Genomic DNA, 16,496 nt, shown 5'->3' on the forward strand with positions numbered 1-16,496 from the left:
CAAATTATAATTCGGTTGGATCGGTTTTTTTACAATTCGGTTTTCAAGAATCAAGACATTTCAACAAATATATAACTTTAGTATTAACTTACTCTATAATATAAACTAAAAAATATTGTTTAATTAATTGTGAACTAAAACTTATAAATAACTATCAAGAAAAATATATTATAGTTTACTACTTTATAGACAATATTTTTTTGATAAGAAGTACATATTAAAGTATTATAATAGATGAAAATTTTTAATATATTAAAAGAATAATTTAGTAAATTTATAATTTATTAAAGATATATATTAAAAATAACAAAATAATAAATTGTAATTCGGTTTTTTTGGACTATTCGGTTTTTATTTTATAAACCAAAACCAATCCAAAATAATAATTCGGTTTTGCTAAAAACCAATCCAAAAATCCGAATATCCGAATCAAATAGTCCGATCCAAATTGTCCAATTGGACAATTCGGTTTTATCCAAATAGTGAACAGTCCTAAAAATGACTTATAATGATAAGTTTACTAAAGTTTAGAAAATCAGTAAAATCCACATCAGGTGATGGGAAACCTACTTTTATGTAATGATATGTATTTTTTGAAATGATATTTTTTTTCAATAAATTATATAACATTAATGGTAAAATGTGTACAAAAGAAAGTTTAATGGTAAAATGTGTACAAAAAAAGTTTAATGGTATAATGTGTATAAAAAATAGTTTAATGGTATAATATGTACATAATAAACAGTAAAATCCACGTCAGCAGCCACATGGCATGCCACATGGCATACTACATGGCTAATGACCTATTATTATCGGTAATATAATGGTATTTTTTGAACAAATGTGAAGTTTAATGGTCATATGTGTACAAAAGCTATAGTTGATTGGTGATATGTGTACAAAAAAAAGTTCAATTGTATTTTTTATACAAGTCTAATACTTTGTTACCCTTACAAGTCATTTTCCCGTCTTTTTTAAAAATAGCATTTGAAGTATAATCTCCTAATAAGAAATTGGAAGTACATTATAAATTGTAATGCCTTGATTAAAAAAAAACATTTTTCTAATACAAAAGAAATAAAAATAGGATGCTATAATACTCAAATAAATGAAAGTATGTTGCTAATTCTTGCAGTTAGAAAAAATATAAATAAGTACAAATTTGTAACAAGTTAATAAGAACTCGTGTATAAATAGATGTTTTTAATTTAACATTTTTATCTATAACAAGCATTTGTATTTGTAATTACTAAATATTATGTTTGATTTATAACAACTCTAAGATAAAGTCATATTAAGATCACCATTACTTCTAGCGAGATAAGTAAAATACTAGTTTACCATAACTCAAAAAGGGTTAATTATATTGAAAAATGAAAGCACTTAATATTATTATCATACATCATTTATCCATTCAACATTTCAATGGAAAAAAAAAATTAAACACTTAATATTATTAACATACATCATTTATACATTAAACACTTAAATCTGCTAAGTCAAAAAGAAGCGGCACTGGCACATTGCTTCTTTGGATACTGAAGTTTACGCAATGATTGTTGATAGTTTCCACATACTAAAGAAATAACAAACAAAGCACAACAAATTTCCCTTTTTTCTCAAGAAAACACAATATATAATGGAAGTTAGATACTTACTATAACTCGGTTTTCCCAGTTGTAGAAGAGTATTGTAAAGCTAAATCTTTTAGTATTTGAATCACACCCTTTAAATCACTGCTACCCAATTCAAGGCAATCCTTTAGCAACCCACCATCCACAATTTCTGCTTGTATCATCTCAATTGCATCCTTCAATGGACCCTGCATTCGTATCCACATCTTGTTTCAGTTTCAGTTGTTGATTTCACATGACATTTACAATCTCAATTTTGGAAAATGTTGGAAGATTTATGATTTCACATAACATTTACAATCTCAATTTTAGAAAATGTTGGAAGATTTATGAACAATCGATGTGAATGAATCCAAATTCAGGTCACCAAAACCAATTGAGAAGTATATAGTGACAAAATGATGAAATTATGTAAAAAATGTAAGTTTAAAATGTGTCAAAAAACTAACCGATCGACTGAAAACTCTGAGTAAGCGATTGAAGAGGGACTTGGAAATTGTGAGCACGCTACCATAGTTCCGACGCACCCACGCTACCCGCTCTGCCTCCGATTCCATCCGAGTCAACTCACTCAAACCCCTAATCAATTCGCTCATATCGGACACAGCACCGAACATTTCAGAGGATGTTATTCCGATGTCTCGCCATGCGTAGTTTTTCATGTAGTCCCAGCCAAGAGACCACATGACTCCATAGAAGCTAAACCCATGGCTGTGTTTCTCGATCTTCTGGGCTATGGATCTGGCCCTGAGTGACCCGGAAATGTCACCTCGGGAGGCGCGTAGGTTGGCGACGCGGGTGAGGAGAGAGTCGGACAGAGAAAAGAGGGCGTGGAAGGAGGTGGTGGGGATGGGGAAGGAGCAAGAGAGCGGAGGTGTGGTGAGTAGGATGAGGGTTAGGAGGTGGAGGAGCACCGGCGAGAATTTTGGCGTTCCGATGGCCATGGGTTTTGCTTAGGGCGGGGGGTTTGATACTTTGAAAAACTTAAACACAAAAAAGAAAATTATATTCCCTCGTTTTAATACCCAAAGGCGGTTAGGTGATAAATGTGGGTGTTATCACTTATCACAATTGAACCATGATGTAGTGTTCAAAGGTTGACTAACGAATTGCTCCAAAAACTTTAATCTTGTGTTGGTAGTATTTATTAAAAAAACAAATTAAAGCTTTATTGTGACAACAACAGCCGAGTGATGATGACCTTAGTATGATTATAAGATCTTGTATGATTATAAAAGAAAATCATTAGGAATGTTCTAAGATATTTGTTTCGTGAGCAAACTTCAATAATCAAGTCAACTCATATAAGAATATGTAACTTTCATTCCACTCAGGGAGCCGATTATCTAGAAAGAATAATGTATGTTTTAAGAATAAACTATCAACTAGTAGAGAGATGTGTGTATTTATAAAGCCCAAATTCTCTCTAGTAATGAAAGACTTTTTTTTTTTCATTTATCACACTCTCATTCAATTTGTCAAATGTTATTTTTAGGTTATTTTGAATTAACGTGAAACGATCTAATTTTGTGAAACCGTGAGACCACTTTTTTCTAGTGAATATTCTACTATTCTAATGTTTGTAAAAAATAAATATGTGTAATATTTTAATATTCTAAGCCAAATTTTAACATATTTTACATTGAAATATTTTAAAACATATAATGCTAGAGTATATTGCATATTCTATTTTTACGAACAATAGAATATTAGAATATTTCACTAAAAAAATTTGGTCTTACAGTATCACAAAATCATGTTCGTCTAAAATAAACTCTTATATATATATATATATATATATATATATATATATATATATATATATATATATATATATATATATATATATATATATATGTTATTGTAGCTATCAATTACACCATTGTGACTGGTTTAAAAAGGTTTCTCGGTTGCACATCCGACTTGGCATTTATTTTAAGTTGAAAGTCTTAACGATGTGTAAATTTGGTCCACGTCATTTTAATGATATATATATATATATATATATATATATATATATATATATATATATATATATATATATATATATATATATATATATATATATATATATAGGAGTAGGATCAAATAAGAACATCTAAAAGGTTGAGAACGCGAGAACAAATATGGACTATTTAAATACTTAGATCTAAGGTGTCACACCCCCGAACCAAACGGCGGAAACGTCCGGGAGCTTGAGCGTGACTTTCAACATTGCAGTATCATCACAAGGTATATAATTGAAACATAACATCATCATCATCATCACACATGTAATAACATTCATTGTTTACATCAAGTATTGTATTTGAATATTACATGTCAAAATAATTAAAATCTAATGAAATAGAAACATAACAAAACATCTGTTATTTTATTCATCCCAAATTGTTTCAACGGTTTCCTGAGAATACAAGTTAATTTAAAAGGTCAACATAAAAATGTTGGTGAGTTCATAAGCATGTTTGAGAAAATGATTTGTATAACTTTGTAATCACAAGAAAATCCTGTATTTTCTTAGAATAGTTTAGTATGTTTGTGTCCGATCTTGTATCAATGCATGTGTGTTATTGATTAATAGAATGTTAAAAGAGAAATGTAAATAGAATGTCCCCAGACAACCCGATGTTGCCTGTAAAAGAGGAAAAGAGAAAGTTGTCGTACCAACCCCGAGGTTGAGTACCAATGGCAGTAAGTTTCTGAGTAATCCGAGAGAAAAGAGAATGGTCTTCCGCGAACTTCATAACGTTAATTCCTCTAAGTGAGCAGTCATAACCATACTAAATAATGACAATTTCGCATGTCTTGGCGTTTGTGAACGCCGACGGAAAAATAGAATAAGGTTGTCATCACCCTAGACTGATGTAGTCTAACTGTAGCGAACAAATCAGGTGTGGGGTGTCATCCCTGTATAGATCTATACACAAAACCCCGCTCTCCCTCCAAGTGACTCTGATTATAACTACAGGCTACGATCGTACACTCAATAGGTGTCAACCGACAAATCTCACTAAATCCTTAATCGAATTTACGCGAAGAAAAACATATAAAATTCATTCACAGGCCCAAATGAACCATGTAAGTGAACCACTAAGGCATCGTTAAACATGTAAGTCATTTCAAGGCCCGATATGAATGAAATTATATAACATAAGCCCAAAATATATGTAAACGGACAACTAATGTCCATTTCGCAATTTTTCTTATAATTTTTAATGGCCTCTAACAAGTGTGAAATTGCTCACCTTCATAGGCTGGTCCGAAGTTATTTCAAATATGATAGGCAGTTTTGTAAAATTTGCCAAAAATTGTAGAAAAATCGTATGAAAACGTGAGTGTAGTAATTTTAAAGGTAAACGTTTTGCATGTAAAACAGTTTTGAAAAATATTATCATTAAGGTGATCAAAACAGTCCGAGATTGGACCAAAACTTTTATATCAAGGCCTGATTTATTAGTTTAGTTTATAGATCTTTGAACACAACACTCATTTTTGCTATTTTAAGTGTATAAATCCCAGATTTACAAGTTTACATGTATTATATGTGATAACACATACTTTTCTCAAGGTTTTCATGTAGATCCAAGTGATAAACTTCATATTCTTAACATATTTTTAGATTTATGAAGTAAATAACACAAAATCACCAAATAAATCATGAAAAACACACATATTCTTGCATATACACATAGATCTACACAAAGCAACTTGTATTCTCCCCCAAAACTTAGTAAAAACCGAAAATAAGGGGTATGAACTCACAATGTGTTGATGATCTCGGTTGTGAAGAAGAAAATGGAAAGATCTCGGCCTTTAGCAAGCTTTCTTGAGTGGATTTCGAACTTAAGAGTTCTAGGAAGCAAAATCACGAAAACATGGATTGACACAACCCTAATTGCTTTGGATATAATTTTTTCACTAATTGAATGTACAAAAGAAATTCCAAAGCAATAACCCTAGATCTGGCATATATATATATATATATATATATATATATATATTTGAAATTCACATATGAAAAGGGTTGAGAAGATTACCTTGCTTGTTATATAACAATAACAAGAATTCCTTGACTGATCTTGACTCTTGAAAGCTTTAGTGCCCCAAATATTGCACCTCTAATGGCTTATAAACACTTGTAGCAAGAGGATGAGAAGGAGAGAGGAGGATGCTCTAAGAATTTTGGCTAGGGTTTCTTCAAGGAAGCGTTGGTCGAAAATCACAAGACATGGGGTCCTTAAGTAGCTTGAGGTATCATTCAGAGCTTATTTCCGTATTTTTGTTGATATGGTCAAATCTAAGGTTTCTTCTTGCCTTGTTTGCTTTGTAATTGAAGTGTGAAAGGTCCCATGGGGATATGGTACCTAGATCTGGACCTTAGCAGGTCCAGAGAGTCCCTAATTCTATGCTTTATGTCCTTCCTTTTGGGTTGGAGACTAGGGTTGCCATCTTAGAGGTCATTTCTCCAAAAAGAGCCTTGTAAGTGTTGCATGGTAGCCAAGACTGTGACTTTACGTGATGAATGAACTTAGGAGGGCCAGATCTATGAGTGGATGGTGCGGATCTGACCTAAGAAGCGAGATTGAGTTGATGCATGGCATGGACTCGCCGATTCTGAAGAACAGACTCGGTGAGTAGCATGAAGATTGTCCTTAACCACTCAGTGAGTGGTCCTGCCGAGTTATGGTTGACTCAGTGAGTCAGGGAGAGTTAGAGAGGGTTGACAGGTGGACTGAGTCAAGCTGGAACTCGCCGAGTTGTTCTTGGGACTCGGCGAGTTGAGTCGTGGTGGCCCCGCGATTCATGCTAGGTGGAACTCGTCGAGTCAAGGGAGTACTCGACGTGTCAAAAGAGAATCCTAGAGAGTTGGTGAAAACGTTTAGACTCGCCGAGTCGCTCTAGTGCACTCGCCGAGTCCGGTCAAAGTTGACCGTTGACCGTTGACCAGAGTTGACTTGATAGGGGTAGTCAACCTTAGTAGTAAAAGTGTTAATTAGAGTTATATGATGTTATAGGAGGATTATAGCTCGGGGGATCGAGCACGAGTGATTTCCAGGATTCGCGAGTTATCGAGATATACGAGGTGAGTCTTCTCACTATACTTTACCTTGAGTAGGTAATCAGAGTTATGTGACAGAGTATGTGTATGTTATGTGTTGTACTGCATGATGTCTATGTGATTTATGCTGTGCATGCTTATAGAGTTGGAACCGAAAGGTTCCCAGAGTTAGAACCAGTGGGTTCACAGAGTAGGGTCTACGGACCCACAGAGTTATAGCCTAGAGTGGCTAATATGTGTTATGTGTGGTATTTTGGGGAACTCACTAAGCTTTGTGCTTACAGTGTTAGTGTTGTTTGTTTCAGGTACTAGTGATGACCGTGGGAAGGCGTCGACTTGATCTGTACACACGCACGAGATTTTTATGATATGTGATCTTGGGATTTTGTATGATATGGATTGGAGTTTTAAATTTGATGTTTTATGAAAAATTAAATGAAATATGTCTTTATATTATGCGAAAAATTATTTTGAAATTCACGGTGTTACAAGTTGGTATCAGAGCCTTGGTTTGAGGGATTCGAGTACACCTCCGGGCGTATTTGAACTCAAACTGAGGATTTGAGAAGTATTTTAAAAAAAAAAAAGAGTAAAAGATTTTTGAAAAACACAGAGCAGAGTTGTGTGTACGATCAGTCCGCGCCCGAACGGTGATTTCCTAAAATACCCTCATGTTATGTGATATTGATACTGATATGATGTATTCGCATGCTAGAGTAGGCTAGGTATTCCTATTAGGACTAGAGTGGCCTGATTTGTGATGCCTTAGCCTAGGTAGAGGTGAGCTGCTATGAGATGCTTGAGAGTGAGTAGGTAGCAGTGAGGGGCTTATGAGAGATCTATTAGAGAGTGGTCTATGCATGACAGAGTACTTGGAATTTGGGACCCGAAGAGGAGGACTTAGGGTGTATTCTGATACAGTGCGGACAGTGGTATTAGGCCCGTACTATTGAAAGCACCGGAGCGGTGTACAGCCCAAGTAAGAATCTCTGGAATACCAAGGATCAAAGAGGAATGAGTGGTCGAGTGTGAGTATACTCGAATGGGTTCTAATTTATCGTATGTTGTATTTCAGAGGTAGATCATGGTGAGGACACGTTTGATGCCTGAGAGCAGTGATACCAGTGACGAGGAGATCCGCCGGATCATCCATGAGGAGGTGGCTGTGGCCATCAGGGCAGAGATACCAGAGATGTTCGGGTCTATTAAGACCACGCTGATTGAGACCTTTGACGAGCGTTATGCTGCTCTTTCTGAGGCTGCTGTTGCAGCGGCCACCGCAGCTATTGCTGCCGCGAGGCCGCAAGGTGGTGATGCGTTGCTGTTCCGGGAGTTCAGCAACACAAAACCACCAGAGTTTGATGGGACCCAGGATCCGGTGGCAGCTATGAGGTGGATCTCTGATATAGAGGGGTGTTTCTTCACTTGCTCATCTCCTGAGCATTTGAAGGTTCAGTTCGCGCTGAACCAACTTCGCTTGGGAGCGAAGGACTGGTGGAAGTTTGTGACGACACACTTTACGCCTGCTGAGCTTGCGGAAGTGACCTGGGAGAGGTTCACTGCCATGTTCCGAGATGAGTACGTTCCCCAGGTGGAGAGGGAGCGTTTGGCCCAAGAGTTTCTGACCCTCAAGTAGGGTATTGAGTCAGTTACAGCGATTACCAGGATGTTCCATGAGAAGGCGATGTTCTGCCCTGAGCATGTGTCCACTGAGCAGGCACGTATGAGCCGATATTTGAGCATTTTGAGGCGAGACATTCGGGAGTTCGCGGCGAACTCCTCGTATCGTACATTTGCCGAGCTTCAGGCAAATGCCCGGAAGAGGGAGATTGAGCTAGAGACTCAGGCCAGGGAGGTGGCGGAGTCTCAGGGGAGGGATCGGCGGCTGGCACAGTCTCAGCCGGCAGCCAAGTGGGCCAAGCCCGCTGATCCCAAACCAGGGAGCCAGAAGGGCCGCACTTGTGGGAAGTATGGCAAGGGTCATGATGGAGTCTGCAGAGCGGGATCTTGCTACAAGTGTGGCAAGGAGGGGCATATGGCCAAGGACTGCCCCAAAGGGTTTGCGGTGTGTTTTCACTGCAACCAGACCGAACACCGGAAGGCGGAGTGTCCGTAGTTGCGGGGATCAGCTCAGGGAGCACCTCAGGGATCTGCCCCTGCCACCATCAGAGCTGCAGAGAGTCGGCCAGTGAAGGCCGAGGCGCCAAGGGCACGAGGGAGAGCTTTTCAGCTGACCACGGAGGAGGTCCACGCAGCGCCCGATGTCGTGGCTGATATGTATTCTTTCATGTATTTATTTTGATGTTGAGATATTATGCTTATGTTATGTTATGCGTATGTACTTTTCTTGTGAATTCTGTACCTGCCTTGGTGTTATTTGACTCGGGTGCGAGTCGGTCTTTTGTATCTTTGGCTTTTAGTCAGCATATTAGTGTTATTCGTGAGGCGTTGAGTCAGCCTCTGAGAGTTTCCATAGCAGATGAGAGGGTGATATATGCCACGGAGGTTCTCCGAGGTTGCGTAGTCGAGATTTTCGGTGTTGAGTTCCCGATTGATCTGGTTCCTATTGTGATGGGTGATGTCTGTGTCATTGTGGGCATGGACTGATTGAGCCGATTCGGCGTGGTTATTGACTGCGAGCGTCAACTAGTGACCATACGAGACCCTAGTGGGGGAGTTCTTTCGGTGTACGGCGAGGGTACACGTTCAAGATCAGCGTTTTGTTCGGCCGCTAGGGCAAGACAGTGTCTACAACAGGGTTGTAAGGGTTTTGTGGCGTATGTGATGGATACGCGGGTGGATTCCGAGAGGCCGAGTTCAGTAGAGGAGGTCCCGGTGGTGTGTGAGTTCCCGGATGTATTTCCCGAGGAGTTGCCAGGTGTGCAATTGTGAGGCAAGTGGAGTTCAGTATCGATTTGGTTCCGGGGGCCGCGCCTATCGCTAAGGTGCCCTATCGTCTTGCACCTCCAGAGATGCAAGAGTTATCCTCGTAGCTTCAGGAGCTGTTGGGGAAGGGATTTATTCGGTCGAGCAGCTTGTCGTGGGGAGCGCCTATCCTATTCGTCAAGAAGAAGGATGGTTCACACCGGATGTGCATTGATTACCGGAAGTTGAACAAGTTGACGGTCAAGAACTGTTACCCGTTTCCGAGGATCGACGATTTGTTCGGTCAGTTGCAGGGAGCATCTTGGTTCTCCAAGATCGATTTGAGGTCTGGATATCATCAGGTGAGGGTGCGGGATGAGGACGTCCAAAAGACAGCGTTCAGGATGTGTTATGGGCATTATGAGTTTGTGGTGATGCCTTTTGGGCTCACCAATGCCTCGACGGTGTTCATGGATCTCATGAACCGAGTGTGTAGGCCGATGCTGGATCGGTCGGTGATTGTATTCATCGACGACATTCTGGTATATTCGAGATCTAGAGAGCAGCATGAGGAGCATTTGAGAGAGGTTCTCGGAGTTCTGAGGTCGGAAAGGCTTTATGCCAAATTCTCCAAGTGTGATTTCTGGTTGCGGGAGGTCCAGTTCTTAGGACATCTCGTTAAACAGGAAGGGATATTGGTCGATCCGGCCAAGGTTGAGGCGGTAATGAGTTGGGAAGTGCCGAGGTCACCCTCCGAGATCAGGAGTTTCCTAGGATTGGCAGGGTATTATCGAAGGTTTATCAAGGATTTCTCCAAGATCGCAGTGCCACTCACCAGATTGACCCGGAAGGGTGTTGCTTTTTCATGGGGCCCCGAGCAGCAGGCCTCTTTTGAGACACTTCGCCAAAGGTTGTGCGAAGCCCCGGTGTTAGCTCTCCCGGAAGGGATGGAGGACTTTGTGGTATACTCTGATGCATCGATTCTGGGGTTGGGAGCGGTGCTGATGCAGAGAAGGCATATGATAGCATATGCATCGAGGCAGCCGAAGCCTCATGAGACGAGATATCCCACCCACGATCTAGAGTTAGGGGCAATGGTGTTCGCCCTCAAGATTTGGCATCACTACCTGTATGGGGTTCGGTGTACGATTTACACGGACCATAAGAGCTTGAAGTATTTGATGGATCAGCCCAACCTAAATATGTGTCAGAGAAGGTGGTTGGATGTGGTCAAGGATTATGATTGTGAAATCCTGTACCACCTAGGAAAGGCTAATGTGGTAGCTGATGCATTGAGTCGCAGGGCGGAGAGCATCCGCTGCGGGAGGTATGTTTGAGATTGACCGTGATAGCTCCAGTGTTGGACGCCATTCGTGGGGCACAGGCCGAGGCTGTGCAACCCGAGATGCAGAAGAGGAAACGGATTGTTGGTTTGGTTTCAGAGTTTGTTTCCGATGGTCGGGGGCTTATGACATTTCAGGGGCGTATTTGGGTGCCGTTTGTGGGAGGAACGCGTACCATTTTGATGGAAGAGGCTCATCGGTCGAAATTTTCGATCCATCCGGGGGCCACTAAGATGTATTTGGATCTGAGAAAGGAGTATTGGTGGCCCTGTATGAAGAGGGATGTCGTGTGGTTTGTTGAGATGTGCTTGACCTGCCGTAGGGTTAAGGCCGAGCACCAGAGGCCGCATGGTAAGTTGCAGCCATTGGAGGTTCCTGAATGGAAGTGGGAACAGATCACTATGGATTTCATCACAAAATTGCCAAGGACTGCCAAGGGAGTTGATGCATTTTGGGTGATTGTGGACAGGTTGACAAAGAGCACTCACTTCCTTGCCATCGGTGAGAGTTCTTCAGCAGAGAAATTAGCGGAGGTGTATGTGAGGGAAGTGGTATCTCGGCACGGGGTGTCGATCTCGATTGTTTCAGACCGTGATGTGCGTTTCACTTCCAGGTTCTGGAAGAAGTTTCATGAGGAGTTGGGTACTAGACTGCATTTTAGTACCGCATATCATCCCCAGACAGACGGTCAGAGTGAGCGGACGATTCAGACGCTCGAGGACATGCTCCGGGCATGTGTGTTGGATTTCAGGGGTAGCTGTGATGCATATTTACCCTTGGCAGAGTTTTCCTACAACAACAGCCATCATTCGAGAATTGGTATGCTACCCTTTGAGCTGTTGTATGGGAGGAGGTGTCGGACCCCCATTTGTTGGGGAGAGGTTGGACAGAGGGTGATGGGCAGTACAGAGATCGTGCTTCAGACGACAGAGCAGATCCAGCAGGTCAGACAGAGGTTGTTGACCGCTCAGAGCCGACAGAAGAGTTATGCAGACAGACGCCGGTCCGAGCTTGAGTTTCAGGTCAGCGACCTTGTACTCCTGAAGGTCTCTCCTTGGAAAGGAGTGATTCGATTCAGGAAGAGGGGCAAGTTGGGGCCCCGATATATTGGTCCTTTTCGTGTGATCGCGAGGGTAGGCCGGGTAGCCTATCGTTTGGATTTGCCAACAGAGTTGGGGCAGATTCACGACACTTTTCATGTGTCGCAGCTGAGGAAGTGCATAGCCGACGAGTCGGTAGTGGTTCCATTAGAGGATATTCAGGTAAATGCGAGCCTGAATTATGCGGAGAGACCAGTGGCCATCAGAGATCGGAAGATCAAGGTTTTGAGGAACAAGGAGGTATCCCTGGTGTTGGTTCAGTGGCAGCATCGGAAGGGATCAGAGATGACCAAGGAGCCGGAGCGTGAGATGCGTGAGCAGCATCCGGAGCTTTTTGCAGAGCGAGACTTCGAGGGCGAAGTCTAGTTCTAGTGGGGGAGAATTGTAACAGCCCGGATTTCCAGGTATCTTTTATTTATATATATATTTTTGGTGTTTTGTGAGGGGACTCGGCGAGTTGGAGCTCAAACTCGCCGAGTAGGATCGCGTATCTGGACGCGGGTTCGCGCCTGGACTCGGCGAGTCCAAGGACTGGAATCGGCGAGTCTGCGCTGTTTAATGAAACCCTAATTTCTCGGTCCTAAGCCCTATTTAAAGAACCTTATGGCCCTTCATTGCGGCTACCTTGACCTTGAGAGCACCAAATCAGCTAAGGGTTCCTGTGAGTGAGTTAAGAGGCTATTGTTCACCAAATTTGTGTGTATTTGCAAGAAAGGAAGGGGAAAGTCAAGCTAGAAGAGTTGGGGAGCTTGGATCTACTTCCATTTCTCCAGGAGAAGCTTCTTGAGGTATCATTCAGAGCTTATTTCCGTATTTTTGTTGATATGGTCAAATCTAGGGTTTCTTCTTGCCTTGTTTGCTTTGTAATTGAAGTGTGAAAGGTCCCATGGGGATATGGTACCTAGATATGGACCTTAGCAGGTCCAGAGAGTCCCTAATTCTATGCTTTATGTCCTTCCTTTTGGGTTGGAGACTAGGGTTGCCATCTTAGAGGTCATTTCTCCAAAAAGAGCCTTGTAAGTGTTGCATGGTAGCCAAGACTGTGACTTTACGTGATGAATGAACTTAGGAGGGCCAGATCTATTGGATGGTGCGGATCTGACCTCAGAAGCGAGATTGAGTTGATGCATGGCATGGACTCGCCGAGTCTGAAGAACAGACTCGGCGAGTAGCATGAAGATTGTCCTTAACCACTCAGTGAGTGGTCCTGCCGAGTTATGGTTGACTCAGTGAGTCAGGGAGAGTTAGAGAGGGTTGACAGGTGGACTGAGTCGAGCTGGAACTCGCCGAGTTGTTCTTGAGACTTGGCGAGTTGAGTCATGGTGGCCCCGCGATTCATGCCAGGTGGAACTCGTCGAGTCAAGGGAGTACTCGACGTGTCAAAAGAGAATCCTAGAGAGTTGGTGAAAACGTTTAGACTCGCCGAGTCTGGTCAAAGTTGACCGTTGACTAGAGTTGACCAGTGTTGACTTGATAGGGGTAGTCAACCTTAGTAGTAAAAGTGTTAATTAGAGTTATATGATGTTATAGGAGGATTATAGCTCGGGGGATCGAGCACGAGTGATTTCCAGGATTCGCGAGTTATCGAGATATACGAGGTGAGTCTTCTCATTATACTTTACCTTGAGTAGGTAATCAGAGTTATGTGACAGAGTATGTGTATGTTATGTGTATGTTATGTGTTGTACTGCATGATGTCTATGTGATTTATGCTGTGCATGCTTATAGAGTTGGAACCGGAAGGTTCCCAGAGTTAGAACCAGTGGGTTCACAAAGTAGGGTCTACGGACCCACAGATTTATAGCCTCAAGTGGCTAATATGTGTTATATGTGGTATTTTGGGGAACTCACTAAGCTTTGTGCTTACAGTGTTAGTGTTGTTTGTTTCAGGTACTTGTGATGACCGTGGGAAGGCGTCGGCTTGATCTGTACACACGCACGAGATTTTTATGATATGTGATCTTGGGATTTTGTATGATATGGATTGGAGTTTTAAACTTGATGTTTTATGAAAAATTAAATGAAAAATGTCTTTATATTATGCGAAAAATTATTTTGAAATTCACGGTGTTACATAGGGTTTCTGGAGGAAACCCTAATTTCCCGCTTAGGGCTTAAGCAACCTATAGACCTCCCACTAGAAAGCCTTAGATGAATTCTATAGGGCCTCTCTATAGATTTCGTCCATTCCATTCCAAATGAGTCCAACAACCCAGTTTTGCAACTATCAATGATTTTCAAAATAGTCTCCGTTCTTTTAATCAGTTCCTTTAATCCCAAAGTTGCTAAAGTGAAGGCAACCCAAAAGGAGTATGCTACTATCAAATCAATTTCATACCAATTATAGTTATGGGCTTAGACACCTAATACAATAGTCTCCCACTTGGATAAGTCTAATAACTATAATTGCAAGTACAACTTCAGAATATGATTAGCAATCGTAGATCTCAAAAACCACTGTCGAACTCTAACCCAGTTAGTCGTATCCTTAAGATAAGGGATCATATAATCCTCCATTATGCAAAATATCATGTGGACAAAGACATGGAACATAATCATTCTCATTGTCCAACAGTTTGTTTCCCGATTTCTGATTTATATGACAAGGAACTTAAATGAACACATCAATTCACTCCTGACCGGACCCGACACATAAGTCAACACAAAATCATCGAGGGGCCCAAGATATCGCTTTTACCCCTGAGATAAAAGGAACATATAAACTTTGACTTATGTGCTTGTACTCTTTACTCATCAAATCGTACACAACAATACGTATCAGAACATCAAGTTACTGATGCGTTTATGCATTATCAATGCACAACCAACTTGTAAACAACAACTCATATATATATATATATATATATATATATATATATATATATATATATATATATATATATATATATATGTTTAAATACTAACGATATTATCTTCTCATAATTACTCATGATAAATTCCATGAAGTAATTCAAATGAGCATGTGTTTAATCTAATACTCAAATCCTCATTTCAGGAGTACTCATGAACGTTGCAACAAACTATTGTTATGTCTAACCACTTAGACAATCTACAAGCCGGTCCATGATAGTCTTGATTCACTACTTACTTGCAAAGTATGATTGACTGTGGATAATTTGAATAATCCAATTATTCTGGAAGTAAAACATGCAAAGTTGAAACACAAAATAAACAATTGACACAAGATAGTAAACAATACTTATATATAAATTTCCATTATATAATCACCAAATGTCAATTACATTTATCTATTACAAGTTTCTAAAAAATATCTATCTAATCACTAAAACTAATATCGTCCTTCAAACCAATGCTCCTCGAATGTTAAACGTGCTTAATCCTACTCAGACCCTTTGTGAGGGGATCTGTAGGATTCTATTCTGACGATACCCTCTTGACGACGAGGAGTCCTTCTTCTACCCGATGTTTGATGAAGTGATATTTCCTTTCGATATGTCTGGATCTGCCATGACCCTTGGTTCCTTGGTTAAGGCAACCGCTCCTTCATTATCGCAGAAAATCTCCATTGGCTCCTTTATGGATGGAACAACTCCAAGGTCTCCAATGAAGTTCTTCAACCATATAGCCTACTTTGACACTTCGCTCACAGCTATATAACCTGAATCACATGTTGAATCAGCCACAGTCTCCTGCTTGGAACTTTTCCAAGTTAGTGCTCCTCCGTTGAGTGTAAACACCCAAACAGACTGAGAATGGAAGTTGTTTCTGTCTGTCTGAAAATTAACGTCACTAAAACCAGTAACTCTTAAGTCATCGTTGCCACCAAGAACAAGGACCCAGTCTTTTGTTCATCGCTGATACTTAAGAATATTCTTTACCGCTATACAGTGAGCTTTACCCGGGTTCCCTTGATACCAGCTGACCATGCTTAAAGCAAAAGCCACAATAGGGTGAGTACATGTCATAGCATACATGATCGAGCCAACAAAGGAAGCATATGGAACCTGACTCATTTCTACTATCTCGGTATCGGTACTCGGAATCTGAGTCTTACTCAACTTTGTATAGCTCTGGATACGTAACTCTCCATTCTTGGAATTCTCCATGCTAAAACGCTTTAATACTTTATCCAAGTAAGTACTTTGACTAAGTCCTACTAGTCTTCTACTCCTATTTCTCAATATCCTTTTCCCCAGAATATAGGTAGCCTCTCCTAGATCCTTCATAGTGAAACACTTTCCAAGCTAAGACTTAACTTCCTGTAAGGTTGGAACGTCGTTTCCTATGAGCGGTATGTCGTCAACATATAGTACTAGAAAGCTAACTATACTCCCACTGGCTTTGACATATACACTGGACTTATCCTCACTCCTAGAGAAGCCAAACTCTTTGACCTTCTCATCAAAGCAAAAATTTCATCTGCGAGAAGCTTGTTTCAATCCATAGATTGATTTCTTAAGCTTACACGCCCTATTGGGGTATTTAGCATCCACAAAACTGTTTGGATGACACA

The 16,496-nt window shown here is 40.6% G+C and overlaps 1 protein-coding gene across 1 annotated transcript; it reads right to left on the reverse strand.

The window, feature by feature from the left end:
* Window positions 1–1,343: 1,343 nt before the first annotated feature.
* On the reverse strand, window positions 1,344–2,664 carry LOC111885340 (uncharacterized). The gene is made up of 2 exons (XM_023881591.3): window positions 2,084–2,664; window positions 1,344–1,822 (listed from the first exon to the last, which is right to left on the reverse strand). The coding sequence occupies exons 1-2, from the start codon at window positions 2,576–2,578 to the stop codon at window positions 1,658–1,660; spliced, it is 660 nt and encodes a 219-aa protein (XP_023737359.1). The 5' UTR covers window positions 2,579–2,664; the 3' UTR covers window positions 1,344–1,657.
* Window positions 2,665–16,496: the final 13,832 nt, after the last annotated feature.

This window comes from Lactuca sativa, chromosome 5 (assembly GCF_002870075.4).
Source record: "Lactuca sativa cultivar Salinas chromosome 5, Lsat_Salinas_v11, whole genome shotgun sequence".
Taxonomy (NCBI): Eukaryota; Viridiplantae; Streptophyta; class Magnoliopsida; order Asterales; family Asteraceae; genus Lactuca; species Lactuca sativa.

Excerpts from the sequence above, each read along its gene's own strand:
- LOC111885340 (XM_023881591.3), bottom strand. The coding sequence starts at position 2,578 with ATGGCCATCGGAACGCCAAAATTCTCGCCGGTGCTCCTCCACCTCCTA. Across the intron at positions 1,823-2,083 it reads TCAGAGTTTTCAGTCGATCG|GGTCCATTGAAGGATGCAAT; the intron begins GTTAGTTTTTTG and ends ATACGAATGCAG.